At 40.8% G+C, this 25,778-nt stretch overlaps 3 protein-coding genes and 1 long non-coding RNA gene across 7 annotated transcripts in view; 2 read left to right on the top strand and 2 right to left on the bottom strand.

Annotated features, from left to right (window-relative positions):
• Positions 1-3,351, bottom strand: part of LOC106549632 (uncharacterized) — a 48,664-nt gene extending 45,313 nt beyond the window's left edge. Inside the window, exon 1 of the long non-coding RNA XR_015695919.1 lies at positions 2,752-3,351. This is a non-coding gene — a long non-coding RNA (uncharacterized LOC106549632). The remainder of the gene's footprint in view (positions 1-2,751) is intronic.
• A 579-nt stretch (positions 3,352-3,930) lies between these two features.
• On the top strand, positions 3,931-10,894 carry MANF (mesencephalic astrocyte derived neurotrophic factor). The gene is made up of 4 exons (XM_014067333.2): positions 3,931-4,094; positions 6,178-6,305; positions 7,573-7,714; positions 10,058-10,894. Exons 1-4 carry the CDS (start codon positions 4,007-4,009, stop codon positions 10,240-10,242), a joined length of 543 nt encoding a protein of 180 aa, XP_013922808.2. The 5' UTR covers positions 3,931-4,006; the 3' UTR covers positions 10,243-10,894.
• Positions 10,895-12,242: 1,348 nt separating this feature from the next.
• RBM15B (RNA binding motif protein 15B) lies at positions 12,243-16,356 on the top strand. Its single transcript, XM_014067335.2, has one exon. The coding sequence runs from the start codon at positions 12,297-12,299 to the stop codon at positions 15,072-15,074; it is 2,778 nt and encodes a 925-aa protein (XP_013922810.2). The 5' UTR covers positions 12,243-12,296; the 3' UTR covers positions 15,075-16,356.
• Positions 16,357-20,521: 4,165 nt separating this feature from the next.
• DCAF1 (DDB1 and CUL4 associated factor 1) overlaps positions 20,522-25,778 on the bottom strand; it is a 44,368-nt gene continuing 39,111 nt past the window's right edge. For all 4 annotated transcript variants that reach the window (XM_087709226.1, XM_087709229.1, XM_087709227.1 and 1 more), the window contains 2 exons: positions 24,157-24,409; positions 20,522-20,837 (listed from right to left, as the gene is read on the bottom strand). In XM_087709226.1, coding sequence (XP_087565352.1) covers positions 20,779-20,837; positions 24,157-24,409 — 312 coding nt within the window. In that variant the 3' untranslated portion in view covers positions 20,522-20,778. The remainder of the gene's footprint in view (positions 20,838-24,156; positions 24,410-25,778) is intronic.

Below are 25,778 nucleotides of genomic sequence, written 5' to 3'. Positions count from 1 at the left end.
TACTCTTTGTATTCCTTATATATTAATCAACCGGCCCAAAAGAGAAAAAGATTCCAGCACCTCTCCATCAGTAATCGGCACTCAGATCAGCATAGATTAACTCCAAGGTCAACTTCAAACCAACAATCAAGTAAGCAATACCCCAATCAAGAAACTGCCGAAGAGCCATCAGTAAACAGCTCAGGAAGAATCCCTAAGAGCACCCCCACCCAGAGACAGGCAAGACACCAGAATATAAACTAACAGCAAACAGCACTAGTTAGGATAATGAAACATCTGCAAAAAACAACAACAAAAACAAGTAAGCTCAGAACACCAAGGACCCCTCATTTCAATCCTGAGCTACAAATATTCTCCTTGATGAACTGTATAGCCAGGTTTAAGATAGTGAAATTGTGGAGACAGGCTAGAGTTTCTCCCTTACTAAAACCCAGCAAAGACCTAAACGATCCAAAAAATTACCAACCAGTATCACTTCTCTGCCATCTCCACAAGACACTGGAATGGATATGGATGATTCTCAACCATATCTCAAAATTCATTGATGCAAAGATCATAAGGGACCTTGAACAAGGTTGTTGTGGCTAAATCCTAATACAACATATTTAGGATGCTTTCAAAAGAAAGCTAATTATTGGACATTATCCTGTAGCAGAGATGGTATTCAGCAGGTTCTGACCAGTTCTAGAGAACTGGTAGTAGAAATTTTAGTTTGGAGTAGTTTGGAGAACCAGTAAATACCTCTGACTGACCCCACCCCCATCTATTCTCTGCCTCCCGAGTCCCAGCTAACCAGAGGGAATGGGGATTTTACAGTATCCTTCCCCTGCCATGCCCACAGAACCGGTAGTAAAAAATGTTGAATCCTACCACTGCCCTCTTAACCATAGAATATTGCTATTCAAGTTAATTATCACCAGAGATAATAAATTTACCATGGTCATCGGCAGCTTCCTTCACAACTGTGACACGGAATAGTAAGAATGGTAAGTACAGTAGATGGAGGATACAAAAGAAAGGGCTCCCACAAGAAAGTATATTGTCTCCAACATTGTATAACATATAGGACTGATCAACTAGTCCCTGACAACACACATCTATTCATCTATGCAGATGATACCACAGTAGCCACATAAGAATAAACTTTTGATGAGGGGGATAGCTGGGAAATGTACAGTTAGCACTTGAAGAAATAGGTTATTACACTATCAACTATTCCACCTTTCAAACTGAGATGCAAGGGAAGTGTTGGATGTTATGTGGCAAGGGAACTGATTACAACACTGTCCAACACCAAAGTATCTTGGCATGACCCTCTATAGATGCTCTCTTAAACAGCATTGCCTAACATTAAGGCTAGTCAGCTCAAGGGACAACATAATTAGGACATTGATAAACTACAAACAGGGAGAGATGCAGTGGCTCAGTGGGTAAAACAATGAGCTTGTAGATCAGAAAGATCTGCAGTTGGAATCCCTAATGCTGCGTAATAGTGAGCTCCCATTACTTGTCCCAGCTTCTGCCAACCTAGCAGTTCGAAAGCAAGTAAAAAATGCAAGTAGAAAAATAGGAACCACCTTTGGTGGGAAGGTAACAGCGTTCCATGCACCTTTGGCATTGAATCATGCCGGCCACATGACACGGAGATGTCTTCAGACAGTGCTGGCTCTTCAGCTTTGAAACGGAGATGGATACCGCACCCTAGTCAGGAACAACTAGCACATATGTGAGAGGGGAACCTTTATCTTTTAAATTACAAATGGGGAGCTCAACATTGTGCACACCAGCTTTGGCCTAGAGCATCTCTGCAGCAGAGTATGTGCTTCAGGGTGGCACTCTGCACATGCAAAACAAGTTGATGTCGCCATCAATGAAGCAGTACATTTACTGACAGGTTGTCTCAAGCCTACACCAATTGATAAAATATATCCTCTTGTTGGTATTGCTCCACCTAAGATCAGGAGAGAAGTAGCAGCAGATGCCGAGAGAACTAAGCAAGAGAATGATTGACATCTTCTGAATGGATATATGCCCCACACCCCACCAACTCAGATCTAGGAAAAGCTTTATAGCAACAACAGACATTCTTGAGAGTACGCAAGAATAAAAGCAAATTGAAAGATGGAGGAAGGAGACCATTGAGCAAGGAATAAAATTAAAGGAGGATATGGCTGAAGGATTTGACTTCCCTTACACTTCTTGGAACCCAGAATAGGTTGAGTTGCCTAATGTAAGTGGAGGCTCTTAGCAGATAACAGCACATTATGTGAATGTGGAGGAATGCAGAGCCTGGTCCGTCTACTGATATATCAGCTACTACCAGAAACATGTACCAATAATGACCTGTTTTTGGCCAACAATGAAAAAGGAGGAGGAAGAGGAAAAGGAAGGGGAGGAGAAAATAAATATATACAAAAAAATTTAAAATGTTCAATGATTTGGCATTATTCAGGAATATTAGAGATTAACATTAGTTGATTCCCAAAATCACTTTATAAAAAATAAAGTTTTTTTTAATCGGTAACCAGTACCATAGAACAAAAAGAGGATAAAATAGAAACAAGTGCCTGAAAGAGTGCATAGGCACTAAAAATGCAAGAATAATTCCATTTTGGTATATAGAAAGCAAAACATTCTGCTACAATAAAATGAAACATTAATGTACTACTGAATAGCAGATGCAAAAAAATAGACATTCTGGAACTCCTTTTCTCTATTAAAAATTGAAAAATATGAAATCAGTGTTTTTACCTGATCATCATCAATTTCTGCATATTTCAATAAAATTTATTTCATCCTAGTTTTCCCTTTTTACCAGGCATAATGAATGTTAGAATGATTTCACTGGAGGAAGCTTTCTCAAGGCAGACAAATGAACACTTGTCTGAAGCCCAGTTTTATGGGTTTTTTTTTAAAGCATAGCCTTGCTCCTGGGTTATTTTCATCCAGTGGAGAACGGTGTTGTCAGCAATGCTTGACCATTGGGGAAGCTAGAATGGTTCTTCCGTGTTGTTTTTTTTAATTTCACGAATGAAGGCAAATAAATACGTGTCCCGTCATAATGTTCCAGGATACAATCCGGGTCGGTCACCGGGGCCAGAAGCTTTAGTCTTCCGAGCTTTCGGACTCGTGCTGGAGCCCATCCTCTCCAGAAATTCCCCGGGGATGGTCTCCAACAATAGTCCGAAAGTTCGGAGGACTAAAGCTTCTGACCCCGGGTGCCCTGACTCAGATTGGCTCTTTTTATTTCAGATGCCAGACTAGAAGCAGGCGGCACTCAGCCGACTTTCCTGGCTCAGAGGAGCATCCATGCACCTATAATCCCCTTAACACCAAGGAGCCTTCCCGAAAGCGGCGTTATGGGAACTGGAAGGCCGTGCTGGAAGGCACGGAACTGGAAGGCCGTGCTGGACTGTGACTGGCGGCGTTATGGGACTGGAAGGCCGTTTAAGGCGGTCCACTTGCAACGAGGCTGCTTGATGAGAGCAGTAGAGCGGCCCTTCATTCACACTGAGGGCTCCCACACTTAGGGGCGGGGGAGTCACCGTCCGGGGCTGCAACTCCAGAGTGGGCGAGAGCAAGGGGATTCCTTACTCCGCGTTGGCTTTGCGGAGCCAACAGGAGGTCGTCGCCACGCGCGAGAACGCCGCCCCGAACGTTCGCGGGCTGGGATTCCCGAATCCTTCGCTCGGCGTTCCACGTCGCCAGAGATCCGGCATTGGTTACGGCCTAGTGGCACATGCGCGCCTCTCGTCTTCCTTCGGAAAAGCTCGTCCAATCGGCGGCCGCCAACTCGCCCGTCCTGAAAACGGCTGGGCCAACCAAGAGAAGCAGCGTGGAGGCTTGTTATAGAATGGTCCAACGAAAGCCTCTAATGTAGAGCGGAAAGAGGGGGAAGCAGCCAATGAGGTTCCGAGTGGGCGGCAAGTGCGTCGTCAAGGTGCCGGCTGTGAAGGGGCTGAGTGTGAGCCGAGTGAGCGGTCGCTTCGGGCTCGGTGGAAGGAGGATGCGGGCGGCTAACGGGCTCTGGGCGGCGCTGGCCTTGATCCTGCTCCCCGGAGACAGCCACGCTCTGCGCGAGGGAGACTGCGAAGGTGAGTTTGGCTTCGCCGAGCGAGGGTCTTGTGAGGCGGCAACAGTCAGCCGTGGAGATCGTGGGACTACCGGGGCTCCGCTGGTTTTAGCGGGAACGGCAGAAGCGAGCCGAAAGCGCCTCAGCCTACCCGCCTCCGCTCCCATTGGAGCGAGGGTGGATCGGGGCAGAGCTTTCCCGCCTCCCACGGGCTTCGTCTTTCATCCCCGGGAGGGATGTGAGCTACCTCGTGGGATTGTTGTTGAGCTTAGTATACCTGCCCAAAATATAAATCTGGATTTTTTTGAAAATGATAATCTTCCGGCGACAGGGTGGGGGCCCGCTGCTTGGTGTCCCTGATCTCGTTGGAAGGAAGGAAGCCGGCTTTGCGAAGTTGCCTCCTGAAGCCTCTTCACAAAGTGGGAAAGGCCGCGATTTAGGGGTGTGGACCATTACAGTGCCACTGATCCGAAGGCCCCGGCTCGCGGAGATGGGCTGCTGTCAGGATTGAGGCAAGAAGAAAGAGGAGTTTGGGATTTCTGGAAAATGTTAAGTTCTTAGGCAGCATTTTTCTGAGGCGAAAAGCGTTAGTATCGCACCTGCTAGTAAAGAGACATCAGTGCAACTAACTTTCCTCTAAACTTGAGTTTGGGATTTAAGACGACTAGAATATGTATCTGCTGTGTCAATCACTAAAGTGCAAGAGACAGTCCTGGATCTTCTTTGTTCTTTTTTTGTAAGTGATTACTAGCTTGAAGAGTATTTCCCTTTTGGGGGGTGGGAGGTATTCTGTACTACATAATGTAGGACTAGGAGCCAGGAAACCCAAGTACAAGCCCACTCTTAACTTTCAAAACTTCATGAGTGATTTGGGGCTATTCATATAGTCAAAACCAAAACGACCTCCCTTTATGGGGATCCCTGTCTGAACTGCTCTGAGTTATTGAATAACTCAAAATAAATTAAATCAGGTGTGATAAAGTGAACGTCCATGGTTTCCTGGTTCTATATTGTTTTACACTTCCTATGTGAATACTGGGTTGGTCAGTTACTTTCATTTACACTAACTTTGTTCCATGATCAAACCTGAATTAAAATTAGTGACAGCCTTTTCAGTAGTTTAAGCATTACAAAAATAACTACATTTTGTTAACTGTTTGCTTAATGTGTTATATCTACACTGATACTGCAGTAAATCAGAACACATTTGGGATTTCTGACAATGGTTTCTAGGAAAGAGTATGTAGCTTTCCTTAAAATCTTTTGCATTTCAGAAACGAGCATCTCTTAGTTGCTATCTCTCAAAAGAGAAAAGTAGGAATTTGATCAGCCAGTATCTTTTAGAGGTTTTGTTATTAGCACATAAAACTATTCAGAACAATTAAAGGAATGTGTATTCATTCTTATAACCACTGGGCGTGCTATGAAGCAAGATGTGGTATCGTATATCACTTCTCTTTCAAAGGACACACTGTTTCTTTCCTTTGCCTTCTGGAAAGTTTAACAGTCTGGAAATGGAAGATGCTGACAGAGATACGAATATTTTATTTTTCTCTAAAAGTCTCCTATTTTTATAATGTGAAAAAATGAGCATAGTTGTTCATTTGGTTGCCAAATCTGAAAAACTAAAAAGATTTCTGCTATCCAAGTATAAATTAAAAATGAATACTTTGATAATATAAATAGAAATTATGTGGCTTAAAAACAATGTTATAAACTTAACAAAATTACAATGAACAAAATATTTTTCTTTTTTTCACAAGATAGCATTTTATGTACCATACTTCATTCTGTTTAAGAAGCATTACTTTGCCTACTGCCTTGTTTTTCCTTTTTGAAAAACAACAAGGCTTACAGATGAGCAAATGCAGTCAAGTACTAAGATACTTGATGTCATGGAGTAAGGCTGGAGTGCTGCAGCGATGTTTATTGCTTATAGTACTTGCTATTACATATTACATTATCCCACTGCTTTTTGCTACACTAATACATCATCTGAATGTTCCCCCCCCCCAGTAACTTATTTTCTGCATTAATGTTCTTTTTCATTTTTTAAACCCTTTAAATTCTTAATAAAGTTATCATTGTCTTTTTCCCCTTCATAGTGTGTGTGTCATTCCTGAGAACCTTCTATCAAGCTCTACAAGAGAAGAATGTTGAGTTCACACCAAACAGTATTGAAAAAGAACTTTTGAAATTCTGTAAAGAGGCAAAAGGCAAAGAAAACCGTTTTGTAAGCATTAATAATAAATTTTGAGTTTTCAGTCAATTAGTCATATTTTAAGCAGTGTGAAGTTGGTGGAAATATTACATTGCTTATAAGACAAAATTTAGTTTAGTAAGTTTGCTACTGAGAACCAATGGGAAAAGGATATTTGAATTATTTATAGTGGAAACTTTACACAAGCAGCATGTTGTTTAAGATTAACATTTTCAATTGTAAAAAATCCAACTCTTTTTAAAAAGACAATAACGTTGGCATTGCTCAGAAGATAGTTTTGTATGCATTGAAATAGCATTAAGAATCAGTCCAGCCATATTACGCTTATCCTGAACCCAGGCATTGCAATAGAGATGGACCAACTAACAGCATATATAATATGGTATGTCTTGCCCACTGAGGGGTTAAAGCCTGTACCCCTAGATTTTTTTATGGTTTAGTTAGCACTTTGAATTAGATTAGGTAACAAATTAGGAAGTAGCAAATTCAACAGGAACAGAATAATACAAGAAAAACAAATCCACCCTAGAAAATATTTTGTAAATGCAAGCAGTGGGTAATGATCAATTTTACTTGATCTATGGAGCATGTGTGATTGTAAATTCTCTAGAAAAGAAGTTGAACTGGCACACCCACCTAAATTATGGAAAACATTCCTGAGAAAAATTACAACTAGGTTCTTATGAGCAATGTTTCCAGAAGTATTCTTGGAGTTACCTGATTTGAAATGACTTAATTTATTTTGAGAAAACTAGTTACTACAAGTAAAGCTTACATCCCCTTTTTATTCAACAATATCACTTCTGAATTCTCTGTATTAATTATTGATCTGTTTGAAAACAAGGGATTGATTACATTCAGATGTTCTTATTTACTTTAGGTACTAAAGCAAGGCTTGTTAACTTAGGAAAAAAAGAATGCAGAATTCCCACATAATCTTAAACTAGCCACTAGGTCATCCTAGTTTTCTTTTTATCTTAGCTTCAAGAAATGTTACCATTAATATTTATTTTAAAAGGTTAACAGTAGTAATAAGTAACTAAATAAAACTAAGTAACAATATATCACTATAATATTTTATAATGAAACAAGGGTCTTCCTAGTTTTTAGTTGCTTTCAATAAAAGGAAGAACCACACAATGCTGAAGTGTTCTATCAGAAAACAAAGGGAGAATTGCTTTGAGTTTTATCTATGCTTCTGATAAATTTTATAGATGCTCAAAAGATGCCTGATTCTTTTTTTTAAATGTCCTGATTTCTTTCGCTGTTTTCCTTCTAGTGTTATTACATTGGAGCAACCAGTGATGCAGCCACCAAAATAACTAATGAGGTATCAAAACCTCTAAGTCATCATATCCCTGTTGAGAAGATTTGTGAGAAGCTGAAAAAGAAAGATACTCAGATCTGTGAGCTGAAATATGGTGAGTACAGTTAAATGTTGGTTATGGAATAAGTGATAACATTACAGAAATACTGGGTTGCATTGAAAACCCTCCAACTACAACATATTTTTTCAACAGTTAAGATTCACAGACTAAAAGATACTTCACTATATTTGCAAATCACAGCAGTTCATCATAGCTAGATGGATTTAGCTGATGCTTAAAAAATTAAATAGGATTGGGCTTGCTTAATATTTGGAAGACCGCAAGAACTCCCAGGATTGTAGGGTAAACTGCGAAGCTAATAAATCATCCCCAAAGGTTGCAGTACTAATCATTTACAAACTGTTGTTAACCAAATAAAAAGCCATAACATCTGGAGCAGTACTCGATTCAAGGGAGACTACTTGTATGTTTATGTACTACTTGTTATTCACAACAGTCCAAATGCAGACATGCACAGAGCAGTATTAGTAATAATTATACTAATGTAGTAATAGTGTCACAGAAATGTTCAAAATATATGCAGTGATTTAGAGACGACATAGAATTATTTTGTATCCTTCATGAATTTGTTTCCTCCTTAAGATATAATATTTTGTGGTAATGAACTCTGAAGAATATCTATTTTTCTGTCATCACTATTCCAGTATTTTGCTTTATTGGATCACTTGAAGTGATTGTACTGTCAGAGAAGTAAAAAGATCTAGTTTAAACATTGAAAATACTGTAGGATAAAGATAATAGAAAAAATACTAAGAATAAGCCTCATTGAATAAAATATATTCCAAGTAAATACAACAATTCTTTATCAGCTAAAAGATACACTTATTTCATTACCAAATTGGTAATGTTTGGGAATAATAGTAATAATATGTTTTATGTGTATGGCCACCCTCTCATCTGAAATGAGTCTTAGCAACTTACATCAGGTTAACAACAGCAGTCCATTAAAAGCAAGCTAAAACAATATATAAACATGTAAAACCATCAGTAATAATTAAAAAAAACAATTATGATGATAGTAGCAGAACCATCTTTACATAAGCTCAACAGGCCATTATAAAAGCCCTTCACCATTTCCAGACACCCAAGAACAGCAGCAGATTTTAGGGCCCTCCTAAAAGCCAGGAGGTTTGGACCAATCGGAGTTTCAGGAGAATGATGTTCCATAGAGTGAGGTCCATAGCAGAAAATGCTTTCTTCCTTGGTCCATGGAGATGACACTCTTGTAGATAGGACCCATAAAGTGCCTCTCCTGTTGGTCCCAATAGGATGGTAGATATAATTAGGCAGTGACAGGTCCTTAGTTAACCCCATGCAGTGTAGGCCTTGATAGGTCATTACCACCACCTTGAATTGAACTTGGAAACATACTGGTAACCAATGCAGCTTGTAGAGCAGAGGTATAATGTGTGCTGATTTAGGAGCATGTATAACTGCCTGTGCTGCCACATTCTGTATCAGTTGCAGGTTTGGATGCTCTTAAAGAGCATTTTTTACAATACTAGAAATCTACTAAAAACACATTAACAATTTATTTTGAGCCCAAATCTAGTACAAGTAGTCCTTGCCTTATGATTACAATTGAGTCCAAAATTTCTGTTGCTAAGTGCAGTTGCTAAAGTTAGTAAGTTAAGTGAATCTGGCTTCTCCATTGTCTTTGCTTGTCAGAAAATCATATAAGTTTATCACATTACCCCTGGACACTGCAACAGTCATAAATATGAACCAGTTGCCAAGCATCCAAGTTTTGACTGTGGTAATTCTGCAGTTGTTGTAAGTGTGAAAAATGGACGAAAGCCACTTTTTTCAGTGCTGTTGTAGTAAATGAATTGTAAGTTGAGGAGTACTTATCATATTTTTTGGAGTATAAGACGCACCTTTTCCCCTCAAAAGAGGCTGAAAATCTGGGTGCCTCTTATACACTGAATACAGCATTTTCACCAAAATGTATGCATAGTTTTTAGGAGGCTTTCAGAGTGCTCCTGGGGCTGGGGAGGGCAGAAATGAGCAAAAAACAGTGCGTTTTTTGCTCAATTTTGCCCCCCACCCCAGGAGCACTCTGTAAGCCTCCTAAGGGCTATCCATGCCCTTCTTTTGACAAAAAATGGGCCAACAATAACAATATACTTTTATAATCTCCAGTAAGTATATCTTTTTTTTCAACAAAAGATACAAAAAGGGGGAAATAGTGGACAAATTTGAGGAATAACTTTCATCATTGTCTTACCATGATATGCAAGATCAAGATCATATACCTTGATATGCAAGATCAAGTGCTGAATAATGATTGGCATCAGGAAACAGATTATATAAATTAATCATCTAACACTTGGACAGTTAATGCATCATATATTAATATGTACTTCTTTTTCACAGATAAACAGATTGACCTGAGTACTGTAGACCTGAAGAAACTGAGAGTCAAAGAATTGAAAAAAATTCTAGACGACTGGGGTGAAACATGCAAGGGCTGTGCAGAAAAATCAGATTACATTCGTAAAATCAATGAACTGATGCCTAAATATGCACCAAAAGCAGCCAGTTCGCGGACAGATCTCTGACCACCATAGTGACCTCTATCAATTAGCAAGATACACAAACTACGTTAAACTTTTTCTTTCCCGGAAAGCTGTTTTTTGTAACTTATTTAACTGGGTTTCAAGTATCAAATTGAAGGGATTCTTGCAATGCTGGTTCAGATGCCTCGTTATGTCTTAAGTTTTTATTTCTATTGTTTTTGATTTATTATAAGACTTTGACATACATATGGGATTTTTAAATAAAAGTTATGAAATCTAGTGTCAGTTGAACTAAAAGAATTGGCATTAGTTAGTGTCATGACTGAATCTTGCACTTTTCCAGCAGTACCTAAGTAACAATGGTTTGAAGATGACCTAAGGGACAGTATAGCTTGCATTTGCTGTTATTACTGTCTTTCTACATTCCATTCTTTAAAATGCTGAACACTTTTATTACATATCCAAATTAAATATTTTAAGTGCTCGTCTTGCACATCTTTCACAGGAGTTAATTTTTCTGAATAAGAAAGGTGTCCATTCTGTCTTTATTTCCACTGTCAGTACATATGACAATCCTTTCTTATTCAACTACAAATATGCAGTGGCAGAAGGGGAAGATATACTGATGTACACTTTTTTAAAGAGGATGAGTTCTACTTTCATATGATGCACATAATATAAACTGTTAAAGCAACTTGTGTTGTGCTGACTCTTAGTTCTGGGTAACCGGCATTTCAGATTGTATCAATTTAAGTTTTTTTCTGCTCAGGATGGAATTAAATCCGTGTGATTCATTTTTGAGAAAAACATCGTTGTAAACAAGAATTTCTTTATTTTTGACTAATGTAAGTGTGAAAACACTGAGGTGTTACAAAACGAGACAACTGTTCAGAATTGTTAGTTTTGTTCAGGAAAGCCCCTCTGGGTTTTAAATATATACAGGAGTTCCAGTTCCTTTGTTTGATGTGGGATGATTTGGACAGGTTTGGCAGGGAACAGCTATTGGACAGGACATTTTGCAGAATGTTATATCACCGGAAACTAATGGGAAAACAGTAAGCCATCTCTACAGGAACTTTTATTACTTTTATTTCATACATATTTTGAAATAATATTGAAAAATAGGTGTTGTGAACCTGACGATCAGGTCTTTATAAGGTTTTTTATATTAGAATTTATAAGATTGGATGTGATGGCCTACATGCAATGAATCGTTTGAAATTGAATCTGAAAGCAGCATACACAAATTGTTACAAACCTTATTTGAAGAAATTAAATGAGCCTATTAAGTTATGAGTGTCTGCATGACAGACAGGCTAAACTAAAAAGACTAGATTTTACTTTGTCCTGCTAAACTTTAACTGATGTAAAAAACACTTTTGAAAAAGGTCGTTCCTGTTTTCATTAAACAGGATAGTAATTCCCTTTTAATAGGCTTGAAACTGCAGCTGCAAGCTATTCAAGTAATTCGGTACATCTCCGAAAGAATCAGTCGTTTAGAAAAAACGGGAAGTGAAATTCTGTCGGATCAGTTTAATAACTGCCTTCATAATAACTGACCATTCCTCTTGTTTTTAAAAAGCCGTAACACAACTTTTACTTTATGATCTCGTCCATTCTGGCGATCCGAGAGTTGCGTACAGTACTTGGAGCTGAAGCCTGTGTGCCTCTAAGTTAGCGATTCTAACTGGCTATCACTGCAGTTTTATATCAAAACAAGCGCCCAATCCCCCAGGCCAAGGCTTGGCAGTATTTAAGTCTGCGACCTGCAGCGCATTGACCTCGGAGTCCTGACCCGATGCTCCCAGCCCTCGGTCGCCCGCTGTACGGCTCCGCTCCCTGGTCCGCAGGCGCAAAAAGACCAGCGCGAACGTCTGCCACAGAGATCCAGGCGGGACGCCGCTCGCGGGGCGATAAAGGAGCACGGCGCGAGACAGCCACCCGCGCCGCCTAATTCTAACGCTGATGGGCGCAGGATGATGACGTCGAAGAAGCGCACGGCGCGGCAACTGGGCAGAGCCGCCTTCGCTCGTTCCCTTTTGTCCAAGATGGCAGCTGCCGCCGGAGGCGCCTCTTGAATCGCGGGCCCTGAAGCCATGAAGCGGGCGACCGAGCGGGATTCCAGCCCGGGCGGGTCCGGGGGCACACGTGGCGCCTCCTCCACGAAAAGGCCTCGAGAGCGCGAGAGCAGCGCCAGCGGTGTCGGCAGTGGCGGCGGCAGCAGCAGCCGGCGGGGCCCACACCGGAGTTCGGGCGCCTCCTCCTCGTCATCCGCTTCCACCTCCGCCTCGTCGCGCAGCAGTCGGGACAAGCCTGCCGCTGGCGGTTCCAGCTCGCGGAGCCATCGCGGGGAGGAGCGGCCGGGAGGCGGAGGCGATTCGAACCACCGCGCAGCCTCCTCTAGCGCCAGGACCAGCAGCAGCCAAACCGCCGCCGCCGCCGCGGCCCCTGCCGTCCCGCCTACCCCATCCTCGTCTTCTCGGGCGCTGGGGCTCGCCAAGAGCAAAGTGACCGCTGCGGCGGTGGTCGCCCCTTCCTTGCTTCTGGGTGGGCCTCCACCCGTGGCAGCCCCGTCGCTCCTTTTGGCCCCTGGCCTTGGCTTGCCGGCAGGGGTGACTCTGGCAGGTGAGCCTCCTGGCTCCAGCGACTACAAGACTCTGCTAGTGAGTGGCCTGGGCCCAGCCTTACCTGACCAACTGCTGGAGGATGGCCTCTTTCGCCAGTTCCAGAGATTCGCTAGCGGCGGTGCCAGTGACATTAGCGTCAAGCTGTCCCACACACCTGAACTTGGCCGTGTTGCTTACGTTAACTTCAGGCACCCGGCAGATGCCCGTGATGCTCGACGGCACGCCAGAGCCCGGCAGCTTCTCCTTTATGATCGGCCTCTGAAGGTGGAGCCTGTGTACCTGCGAGGGGGCCGCCGGAGCCGTACTCCTCCACCTACCCCCTCTCCTGAACCCTTGGCATTTCTTCCTCCTATCCATGGTGTTTATCCATATAAACAGAGATCGCTGTCTCCTGTTGCCAGCCCTTTGCTGAGAGAGCCTAGACCTCGACACGCTCAAGCTGCAGCAGCAGCATTTGCCTTGGAAGCTGTTGCCTTGGGACTTTCTCGAGAAAGGGAAAGGGTGCTGGATTACTATGGGTTATATGATGAACGGGGCCGTCCTTACAGCTATCCCTTGGTGGCTGAGGAGGATTTAATGCCAGAAGATGACCAGAGAGCTACCCGGAATCTCTTCATTGGCAATCTTGATCACAATGTCTCTGAGGTGGAACTCAGGCGTGCCTTTGAAAAATACGGTATCATTGAGGAAGTGGTGATCAAGAGGCCTGCACGGGGTCAAGGTGGAGCCTATGCCTTTCTTAAGTTCCAAAACCTGGACATGGCACATCGGGCCAAGGTTGCCATGTCTGGGCGGGTTGTTGGCAGAAACCCTATCAAAATTGGCTATGGGAAAGCCAACCCGACTACCCGACTTTGGGTTGGTGGCCTTGGTCCAAGTACTTCCCTAGCTGCTCTTGCTAGGGAGTTTGATCGCTTTGGTAGCATTAGGACTATTGACTACGTAAAGGGGGACAGCTTTGCTTATATTCAGTACGAGAGTTTGGATGCTGCTCAAGCTGCCTGTGCACAAATGAGAGGCTTTCCTTTGGGCGGTCCAGACAGGAGACTTAGAGTGGATTTTGCTAAAGCTGAGGAAGCCCGCTATCCTCAGCAGTATCAACCTGCACCACTTCCTGTACACTATGAATTACTCCCCGAAAGCTATAGCAGACACAGGAGTCTGGAGCAAGACTTAAGGGTGAGGGATAGGACTCCTCCTCATCTCCTTTACTCAGACAGGGAAAGGAGCTTTCTAGAGGCCGATTGGGCCAGCTCTCTCAAAAATGCAGAGCGCAGAAATAATTTGGAGGCATACAGTCGTTCAGCACGCAGCCGGAGTGGAGAACGTTGGGGCAGCGATAGTGATCGCAGTGTTCTCAAGCCCTGGGAGGAAAGGCGTAAACGTCGTAGCCTTTCCAATGACCGTGGGAGGACTACTCATTCGCCATATGAGGAGAGAGCCAGGACAAAGGCTGGTGGGCCAGGAGCAGATCGCAGCCCAGATCGGGTTCGGAAGGAGAATCACACTACAGAATCTACCACAGAGAAAGAACAAAATAACTCGCTGCAGAATAATCGACATGCATTAGAGGAGAAACCTCACCGTGAAACCTCTGATCCTCCTCAGCCTAAAAAAAGAGACAGTGAACGCAATCACCGAACTGGTGAGTCTGAATCAAAGGCTCATGAAGAGCCCAAATCTGAAACAAAGAAGTTAAAAACGTTATCCGATTATGCCCATACCCTGCAGCTTGCTTGGAATGGGCTACTTGTCCTTAAAAACAGCTGCTTCCCTACATCTATGCACATTCTTGAAGGAGACTTGGGAGTCATCAACGGGCTTCTGAAAGACCATTTGTCTGGTGGAAAGTTAACACAGCTTAAGATTGCTCAAAGACTTCGGTTGGATCAACCCAAACTGGATGAAGTAACTCGACGCATCAAGCAAGGGAGCCCTAATGGCTATGCTGTGTTACTAGCTACCCAGGCTGCTCAAGGAGCAAGTGCTGAAGGGACCTTCCCAGTGGCGGAGCCTGGCTTACAAAGACGGCTTCTCAGGAACCTGGTCTCTTACTTGAAACAAAAACAGGCTGCAGGAGTCATCAGCCTTCCTGTGGGAGGGGCAAAGGGCAGAGACAGCACAGGCATGCTTTATGCTTTTCCTCCTTGTGAATTTTCTCAGCAGTACCTCCAGTCCGCCCTAAGAACATTGGGAAAGTTAGAAGAAGAACATATGGTGATAGTGATAGTCAAAGACACTGCCTAGTATTTACTCTGTATCCATTTCCTCTTTATCCCCTTGTTCTGATTCTGTGTTTTCTTTATGTCTCACACTGCCTGGTTGCTTTTAAGGCCAATTATTTTGAGTGAGGCCCTAAGAGTCCTCCCACTGAATTCTACAATTGTATTAGTTTCTAATATTTTTAATACCCATTTTAATGAATCCCATTTTGTTTTACTATGTGACACTGTCTGCCGTGTTCTTACTTTTAAAAAATATATGGAAAGTTGTCAGTAAAGCCTTGTTCGCTGATGGATTTTTTTAATTTTGTGCAGTGTCCTGGTTTCTGTAGTCTGCCAGTGGCTGGCTCTGTGTTCCAGAATATAACAGCTAATGACTTTACCAAATTCAGTTCTTCCACTCTACTGCTATTTAACACTATTATGCCAGTTTTGTGCTCTCTTTATTTCTTCAATAACTGAAGCCTGGTTGCTTCTTTCCTCAGTGGTAGGTAGCTAGTGCTTTTTTTTTTAAAGACAAAAGTCAGTGTATCCTTCAGACCAACCTTTTCCTGGTGGATGAAAGCTTTTAAGGTGGTCTTAGCCAAAGAACAGCTGTGTAAAACTTAAAAGCTTCAGTTAATTCTCTGCAACTCTTGGTGCAATAAAAAAAAATATGAGGCACCTTGGGGGCTTTTTTCTTCCTCTTGATTGTGTTGATTGTTGGATTGATTATAATATTGCAAACTGAAAGCTGTTCTTAAATATCCTGTCTAGTAATAATTATGGGCTTCTCAGGAAGACAAATAACCAGGCACTTGAGTAGGACCTGATAACAACATCTATGTGATTGTGTTGTTCAGTTCCTTCATCAGTTAATACAGCAAAAATAAAAGACAAAACTTGACAAATTGCCTGCTTATAGTGTTTGTACTATCTTATATAATACTATCAAATTCTAAACTGCATCCCTTTTTATATCCAAGGGAGCTAGGCAAATGTATGTGCTACTTGGATGTATTCTGAAGCACTCTTATCACAACTGTACAAATGCAGGATTTAGTTTGTCTATACCCTTTACCAGACAATTATGTTGTACGTAATGCATATAAATCTATTTTACCTTAGACTGGAAATTGTAATTGCAAATGAATTCGCATATAACTATTGCTGGAATATACTACTTTCATAGTTTTTTGTGAAGTAGTCCTGTGAGGAGTGTCATGTATATTCTTTTTAAAAAGCATGTAATGAAATCCTCCCCCTTCTACAGCCAGGTTAGCTCCCTTGTGTCTAACTTACGCAATTAATAAATAGCTGTAAACCTAGTTACTTTTCAGAATTCACTGTTGCAGTTCACTTCTCAAGAAATTTGAAACGTTCCCAAAAGAATGGGAAGGTAGTTGGAAGAAAGGCTTGTAGATGATTGAGCAGCTACATGAATCATAGAATAGCAAGAAGTACACTAAGGACAGGTGCTATACTTTGTGCAATCTATTCCTACTCTCTCTTTTCCCATTCTTTTGAATGCTTTCAATACTCTGAAGGTCAAGATTTTGCTCAGAAAGAGCATTGTCACACTCCAAAATCTTAAGCTTGTTCAAACAGCTAGTTTGGAACTGAGATCAGACTCCTTCAAACTAGATGTGCTGGGACTACAAAACATTTGGTTGAAAATTCTTGAGTTGTAATGTATAACATTAAGGTTGAAAAAGATAGGTTTATCTAATATAAACATTGCTCTTCTAAAGGTTTTTCTTATTTTCAATGTCATAGGCATTTGTATCTAAATTGCTAATTCTTTAAAATGTGAAAACACATGTCACGAGAACATATTGATATGCAATTTTACAGTGGTAATATTCCTGAATATTTCAAGTAACAGTAATTTACTGCATAGAAGTTGCTAAATGGTGTTGAGAGTAATTATATTGCTGTAAACAGGATACCCACTGCATTGGCGTGAACAAATCACTCTCTACTATCAACGAGAAAATAATTTTAATGAAAGGTTTCTGTCGTACAACCATTGAAAATCATAAAAGGTGTTGCAAATAGACTTTAAAGAAGTTTTTTTAATCAATTCTGGGGGAAAAGGTTTCTAAAAACTATGCAAATTATATTATAACATGAAGTGGCAACTGTTTTGTGCTATTTCCAAATATTTATATGTATATTTTAATGTATATTTTAATGTGAGCCATCCAGAGTTGGGCAGCCATACAAATAATAGTAATATTAATAACCATGAGGTAAATTTTAAACCCATATTTTTCTTTTTTAAAACCTACATAAAATGAAGTGTATTTCATTTACTTGGGCTTCTATACTTCAATCCCTGTATTATTGATGTGAAACAGTATGAGCAATTACCGTATTTTTTGGATATAAGACACACCTTTTTCCCCTCAAAAGAGAGGGTGAAAATCTGGGTGCATCTTATACACTTGAATACAGCATTTTTGGCCTCCCGAAACCTCACCCCTGCACATCCCATTTTTCGCAAAAAATGGACACGTAGAGGGTTTGGGAGGCCTGCAAAGTGCTGCTAGGGAGAGCAAAAACGAGCAAAAATAGGCAGTTTCTTGCCCCAGCCCCCAGCAGCACTCTACAAACTTCCCCAAACCTCTGCACACCGTTTTTTTGCAAAAAAAAATGGGCTGTTTTTTGCTTGTTTTTGTCCCCCAGGAGCACTACAAGCCTCCCAAAGCCTCTGCACGCCCTGCTTTTTGCAAAAATAAAAAGGGGGGGGCATGCAGAGGCTTTGGGAGGCCTGCAGAGTGCAAAAACTATATTTTAAAGTTTACCTCTTCAAAATCTTGATGGTTTTAAATACGGTATTTAAGAAATCTGACGACGACCTGATCCTGGGAAATAAGCTAAGTAGAAAGTACAGAGGCCCTAGCTAAAACTGGGGAAACATTAGTTCTAGTAACTCCTCAGGCACAAGGCTAACCTGGTGACCTTTGGCCTGTCACTCAGTCAGCCAATGGCAATTGAGAAAAAGCTTGCCAAGAAAAGTACAGGAACTTGTCCAGTTACCAGGAATCAACAATGACTAGAAGGCATTAGAAAGGAAACTACTGTAAATAGAAGTAAAGATATACAGTAATTATCTCAATTTTGTAAAGCATTCCATAATTTTGTTTACCTCAAACTGGCATTTTTAATCACCATGCATCTACATTTATTTCATTTGAGATCCTAGATTGTAAATCTGCTCAAATTAGGTGAAAGTTTAACGAAGTCCGGTTAGGCTGTGAACAAATGTTTTCAACGTACAAACAGCTCTCTGAAGTTTTTGCTTTACTTTTAGGGGTTGGTAGTTTACACAACCTTCTCAATTTCAAATATTTTGTTGGCTTTAGCATGTAATAGTGGCTTTGTAACAAACTCATATCTTCATTTTTACAAAATCGACTGTATCTACAACTTGTAGTTAAGCTTCTTCTATGAACAAACACTAAATGATGATGTTGGATAGCCATTTGTCTGAAACGGTATAGAGTTTCCTGCCTAGGCCTCCAAGGTCCCTTCCAACTCTGCTATTGTATTGTATTGTATTGTATTGAATAAGGAATATACTAGTACGACACATATCACTTATTAATTCTTCCTAACTAACAAATTGCATTTCTTTTTTACCCTATGGTGGTATAGTGGCTTATATAAAGCCAACATTTTTAAACTATGGCTATAGGTAGAGAATAAACCTTAGATATTGCATTGCAATGTGCAATGTGGTTTAGTCTAATCATATTGTTTATATTTGTATTTGGCAAGTTTAAGGAAGGTTTAGATCAGTTATATAACTGAGATAAGCAATTTGCCTATATCTTAATTAGTTAAACTGAACGTGATTATCACCTAAGCAAATCTGAACATTTCATTGATTGACTAATCGTGCGCATTAATACAAACCAGATTAATCAGCTATTAAGAAAAAAACTGGAGGGGCACCACTCTTGGCCAAATAAAAAAATTAAGGCAGTCTGCTGATATGCATTTTGCTGGAACTAAGTTAAACCCATGTCTGGCCAAGGCATGTCTAGCAGGCTTTCCGACCGTAGTACTAGTCAATTGAACAAATGTGTTCATAATGCAATTTTTAAACAGAATCAATTAAAATCTTCATTTATTAAAATAATTTTTTTTGGAATAAGCTAACTAGAGGAAATGTGTGAACTTTTAAAAACGATGTTATTCATAGGTTAAGCCTCAGTACATACGAAGCTCAACGTTTTTAATTCAAAAAGGCTGGAGCAATGTCTAAGAATGAGCTATAAACTCTGCTTGGCTTTGACTTCTTATCTACAAAGTGGAAGATAAATGCTGATTTACATTGTAGAGCTACTGCAAAAATTTGTAGAGATGCTATAATGTAAGTACATCAGAGACCAGAAACAAGAAGCCAACAGCTCCAACCTCTGTATAGATCTTTATGTATTTGCATTATTTATCAATCTTACTGTTGCTGTAATTTTAGATTTAATTGTAGAGGGAGGGAGGGAATGGAAGGAAAACTCTGCAAGAGTTCACTTTTTCGGTTTTCAAATTATCTTGGCGTTGGCCATGCACAACTGGAGATCAGAATTCTCCCATAAGTACCATTCTCCTGGTAAGAGTTCATTGTGAGCTCTTTTGTTAAAGAAGTCCAGAGAGCACAACTCTCAAATGTTTCTCAAAGACTACGCATTGTACTTCAGTTATATTCCCATGAATATGGCAGCATTTGTTATCTCCATAACCCATATTTTAAGTAACTTATTGCCTTCATTATCTTCTCTTGGAACAAGGTGGCAAGCAATGTGACAGGAGCTCAGAGTTATGAATAGACAGGACTTGAATCTCATTTTTTTATTTTTTTTTTAATAAATACAATTTACATTGAAGAAAAAGGATTTCAATTTTTAATTTTCACAGAGGGCAGAAGGGCAAGGGGGGGGGGAGAGGATTAAAAATGCCAACGTCAAAAAGAAAGGGGTGTGTGGCAATAGGTGGAGGGAGACTTGCAAGCCAGAGTCCTTCATCTCCAGCAACGGCGGGTTCTTAACGAGATCAAACTGGACCTTCAGGCCTCCACCAAGGCTCCTGCAGCAGGAGCCCTCACTGGGCTTTAGGCAGGACAAGAGGCATAGGACCCCCCAAAAATAAATGACCTTTTCACAGCAGGTAGCAACAACTCCATTAAAAAAATCATGTTCAAAATAAAAATCACTCGTCCACTGTTTCACAATCCATGATTCATTTCCCCCCCACTCTTCAGTAAAAATGCCCTTTGTTATTTATTTTTTTTTTATCTCCCAGAAATCCAGTTGGGTAATTAAATTTTAGAAGGTTACAAAGTCACACCTTCTTTATAATACCTGCCTGGTTTTTTTTATCCTTTTTTTTTTTGCTTGTTTGTCTCATATAAAACTATTTCTGTTCTTTAGGAAAGAACTTTATACAAAGAAAATATACTGTGAAATATCTTCAGAAGTCTTCCTGGAGAAGTTGTGTCTTGGCCTAAAAAAAAATGACTAAAAAAAAAAAAAAGGCAGAGAAAATAAAGGCCAAACCCCTGGTCTCTGTAGAAAGACTCTGGGCCTATCCTGAGCCCATGTCTGTCCACTTGAAAACTGGAAGGACTGGATTTCTGCCAAGTAGAAGAAGCTGACAGGGTGCTCGGTGTTCACCTCTTGATTGGCTCTCCTGGCTTCCGAGTCGGGAGCTCCTCTGCTGCCAAAGTCCCGGAGGAAGACTGCGCCTCATTCATTCAGAGACAAAATTATGTCATCTTCCAGATCCAAGTTATCTGAGCTGTCGGCTGCAAAGGTGACCAATGAGTTGTTAAAAATATTCAGTTATCAAGGCTTGATAAATCAAGATGACCTTGTCCACATGAAATACTACAATTTAAACAGCTATGAAACATTTCTTGTTTTTGTTAGAGATACAGAAAAGGTGGTTTACACTTGAAAGGAATGAAGACATTAACAACACATTTTATGGTCTTTCCCCAATCTATTCCCATCCTAGAATTTCCAACCAGTGCAGCCCTACTTTATACTGTGGTTTTGTTGGAAGAGAGAAATGTTCAATTTCTACGACCGAATCATTTGCAACATGAAGAATTTGGCACTACTATTATTTTGTTTTCATCATTGTTATTAATTAATCGTTACAGTTTTCCCCTGGAATTTTTCATGGAAAAGGATGCTCTAGAGCAGGGCTATCAAACTTGTGGCCCACAGGCCAGATGTGTTACGCACTGGCCACGCCCATGCCTGGTTAAACAAAGGGGAGGAAGTAGCAATACATCATGTGATGCCTCCATGATGACGCAAATTTGTCCCCCCTGTTTTAGAGTGCTATTTTTGATTCATAAAAATATAAAGATACTTTCAAAAGCTATACCAATAAATCTCATTTCAGGCAGAATTTGGTGATCCATCCAGAGGTTTTATATGCAGGATTGAAAAACTTTCGAGATAAAATTCCATTTGTGCACTCGAGTGGAAGAGGCTAGGAAAGCCCCCAGCAACATCCTTCTTAAAACTTTTTTTTAAATCCAACAACAACAAAAAGGTAATACAAAGTGGAACATTTTACCAGAAATTCCCAGACCAACTTAAAGCAATAAAAAGCTATGTCATATTTGACAGGGAATTATTGTGCTATTTTTTTCCTCCTCACATACCTCAAAATAGACATTTGGTTTTCTTGTTTTCCTTTGACATTTTAATTAATCACATGCCTTTAATTTCCTCCTCTATTGCACATTCTTTCCATTGCTATCTTTTTAATAACTATTATGATCAGGACTAGTGTTACACTGATTTATGGTCAATAAACAAAGAAAAAAATGAATACAAAATAACTCAATAATGAGAGTTATTTAATATGTAGGAGTTACAGATTAAAAAAAAAAAAGATTAGTCTTTCACCCAAAGCCAGGATGGCGAACCTATGGCATCCGTGCTACAGGGGGCACACGGAGCCATTTGTCAGGGCACGCGAGGCGTTGCCATGTCAGCTGGCCAGCGCACATAGCACGCTGGCCAGCTAAGTTCAGTCTTTTTAAACCCATTTTTCGCCCTTTCCAGGCTCCAGAGGCTTTATAGGAGCCTGGGGAGGGCAAAAGTAGCCCACCACCCGGAGGCTCTCCAGAAGCTTCAGGAGCTTCCCTAAAGCCTCCAGAGCGCAAAAAAACCCCGGCCCTACAGGCAAATCGGAAGTTCGAAAACGGACTTCGGTTTGCTCGTGGGGCCAGTTTAAGTCCTCCGGAGCCTTCAGGGGGCTTCCAGAAGTTTCCCTAAAGCCTCCGGAGGACAAAAAACAACCCAACAAGAAACCAGAAGTCCGTACCTGAACTTCTGGTGTGCCCATAGGGCCATTTTTTTGCACTCCAGAGGCTTCAGGGAAGCTCCTGAAGCCTCTGGAGGGCCTCCAGGGGGGCAGGGGAGGCTGTTTTCGCCCTCTCCAGGCTCCTATAAACCCTCTGGAGCCTGGGGAGGGCGAAAAAAGCATGCAAAAATTGGGGGGTGCCTGTCATGTGCACATGAACGCAAGGGGGTTGCACATTGCATTATAGGTGTGGCACGCCCACCCATGACTCCTCTGCGCTCCCCCCGCTTATGGCACGCGAGCCAAAAAAGGTTTGCCTGGCCCAAGGCATAGCTAACCAGACCATTCATTTCAAACTTTGCACTTTCTAGCAGAAAGCACAACTAAACAAAGCCTAACAACTCTCAAGAAGATTTTTGTAATTTAATCAGCCAATAGAAAGAACATCTCTTGCACTTCAGGAGGGAAATGCTAGAGTGTGAAATGTAGTACAAGGAACAACATAGCAAGATGGCTGAAACAGTCTTAGTGGTCTCCAAATTGAGGCATTTGAAATACATGGTGTTACTGAACTTCCCCTTCAACACCTTCAGGAATAATGCTGTTGTATGTATCTTTTTATGCTCAATTATTTGGAATAGCAAATAGTCTGAGACTCCCAATCTATCTTTGGCAGGTTCAAGTCAAAGACTCTCCTCTGCTGGATGTTTAATATAGCTTTCTCTAGTCCAAAATTAATAGTGATTGGGCTAAGACACAGCAAGTAGACAAAGGGAAGGATATCTTCTTCCCAAGAAAAGGCAAAATTATTATCAAGGATGTGGGTGCTCCATCTTTGGTACTCTCTACTATGTTATTTAAGATCTATATGAAACTACCAAGGACACATCTGCCAGCATCATTGGTTTCCGAAGACACTTAATAATACATTGCCACCCTTGGCCAACCTGTAGATACCATGGAAAACCTGACCCTATATCTAAAAGCAGTTAGAATGTGGATAAGCTGAAATAAGCTCTGATTAAATCCTCCCAAAACCGAATTGCTCTTCAGCTAAAAATACTGTGGCACTCGGGTGGAGCCCGTTTTGTATAGTGATTAAAATATCAGGCTAGAAACCAGGAGCTTGGGAATTCTAGTCCTGCCTTAGGCAGTAAAGCCAGCTAGGTGACTTTGGGCTGGTCACTCTCTCAGCCCAACTCACCACACAGGGTTGTTATTGTGAGGAAAGTAGGAGGAGAAAGAAGCGTAATAGGTATGTATGCCATCTTGAATTATTTATAAAAATAATAAAGATGGGATTAAAATATTTTAAAAATCTGGCAACACTGATCCTAATAGCTACCAAAGAAGGGGGTGCAATTCAAAGTGCTGGTAATGATCCACGCAGCCTTGTCTGACGCAATGCTAGCTTATCTTAGGCCTGCCTTGCCAACACAGATTATGAACCTCTTGAGAGGGCTTGCTGAGAGTCTCTCCTCTGCATATGGGACAAGGATTAGGCAGCACTGATCCCCATGTTCTAGAACTGGTTTCCCTGTCAGAAAGCACAGCATGCGCCCTCTTTGCATTCAACAAAAAGTTCAGTATTTTTAAATTTTTATAATCCTTTTGGCCCTAGTTGATTGAATCACATCAAATAAATGCACACAATCATTCATCCTGTTATTTATGGTATTGCCATAATTTTCTGTTTTTGTTGCTTTCTCCCTTATTGTCACACTTTACTTTGTGGCTAGATTGGCCTACATAAATCACGTAGAATCAAAATAATTTCTAGAAGACCTGTGCATACTTACTATCACCAAGGATCAGCTCAACTTCCTCATCTGCATCAGAGTCGTCATCTTCTCCTTCGTCTCCCTCTTCCAGCAGGTTGGCCACTTCCTCATCATCAGAAGGGGAGAAGTCATTTTCTCCATCCTCACCTGCATTCTCATTGTTCTCTTCTTCCTCCAAATCAGCCTCCAGCAACTGATCAGTGTCCAGCTCATCTAGGTCATCAGTATCATCTTCATCTTCGTCATCATCCTCTTCCTGTTCCTCCTCTTCCTGAAAAGACATGCCCGAAGCCCCATTAGAAGGATAAAACCCGGAACTGGGTAACAAGCAAACCGGGAGAGAGAATTCCAGGTCACGTTCTTAGCATTACATTTACAGAGTGTAGAAAAGTCCCTCTCTAGTTTCTATCAAATGTTGTATAGTAGTAGTTGTAATGGTAGTTATTATTTTGCTTATAATGCACTTACAACTAATGCAATAAATCTGCACCTTTTATAAAAATGCTAAAATAATATATTGCAATCAGTTATAGTGTCTTAATACAGTATCTAAACTAAAAGAACTATGACATACGTTAAATCAGTGTTTTTCAACCTTTTTTGTGCAAAGGCACACTTTTTTCATGAAAAAAAATCACGAGGCATACCACCATTAGAAAATGTTAAAAAAATTTAACTCTGTGCCTATATTGACTATATATAAAGTAATTTTCCCACGGCACACCTTACACTATGTCACGGCACACTAGTGTGCCGCGGCACAGTGGTTGAAAAACACTGCGTTAAATGATAGATCAAAAGTTTTATCTATGTCAACCAATCAAAACAGTGCTGAATATACTGACAACAATAAACATAATGAGAGCCATGATTTTTAAACATAATTTAACACAATTAATATGGGGCTTAGTTTATACTCCTCATCACTAGGCCACAATGAATTGGGAGGGAAGAAATACATCAATGATAATCTACATTTAGGGGTTTAGATCCTGACTATTGAACTTCAGGTCCATCAAAACTCATAGTTAACTTGTCCCACTGATTAAATTCTCTTTGATTCAAAGTTCAATGAATTTAATTTGAAACCTGCCCACCATCACTAGCTCCCTTCAACTGTATTGTTCCTGACCCATTGGGCATCTTTAATTTGGTTGAACAATGTACTAGTAAATGACTTTGGCATAGCATAATAGATAAGATAATTATCTTAAACTAGCATAAAATATGTTATAATCCATTCTATCAGAATTCCAGCTTAGAAAAACTACAGTATAACAGAATACAGAGTTGGAAGGGACCTTGGAGGTCTTCTAGTCCAACCCCCTGCTTAGGCAGGAAGCCCTATACCATTTCAGACAAATGGTTGTCCAATCTCTTCTTAAAAACCTCCAGTATTGGAGCATTCACAACTTCTTGAGGCAAGTCATTCCACTGATTAATTGTTCTGACTGTCAGGAAATTTCTCTTTAGTTCTAGGTTGCTTCTCTCCTTGATTAGTTTCCACCCATTGCTTCTTGTCCTGCCCTCGGGTGCTTTGAAGAGTAGCTTGACTCCCTCTTCTTTGTGGCAACCCCTGAGATATTGGAATGGTGCTATCATGTCAATCCTAGTCCTTTTTTTTAATCAAACTAGACATA

This window comes from Thamnophis sirtalis, unplaced genomic scaffold (genome assembly GCF_051295495.1).
Source record: "Thamnophis sirtalis isolate CommonGarterSnake01/CBP01778 unplaced genomic scaffold, rThaSir2_p1.2 scaffold_3, whole genome shotgun sequence".
Taxonomy (NCBI): domain Eukaryota; kingdom Metazoa; phylum Chordata; class Lepidosauria; order Squamata; family Natricidae; genus Thamnophis; species Thamnophis sirtalis.
This window is presented reverse-complemented; position numbering and strand designations above follow the sequence as displayed.

Bases quoted from the DNA above. Each gene is read 5' to 3' on its own strand.
- RBM15B (XM_014067335.2), top strand. From the start codon at position 12,297: ATGAAGCGGGCGACCGAGCGGGATTCCAGCCCGGGCGGGTCCGGGGGC.
- MANF (XM_014067333.2), top strand. From the start codon at position 4,007: ATGCGGGCGGCTAACGGGCTCTGGGCGGCGCTGGCCTTGATCCTGCTC. The intron at 6,306-7,572 runs GTAAGCATTAAT...TTTTCCTTCTAG, and splicing joins AAGGCAAAGAAAACCGTTTT to TGTTATTACATTGGAGCAAC. The intron at 7,715-10,057 runs GTGAGTACAGTT...TCTTTTTCACAG, and splicing joins GATCTGTGAGCTGAAATATG to ATAAACAGATTGACCTGAGT.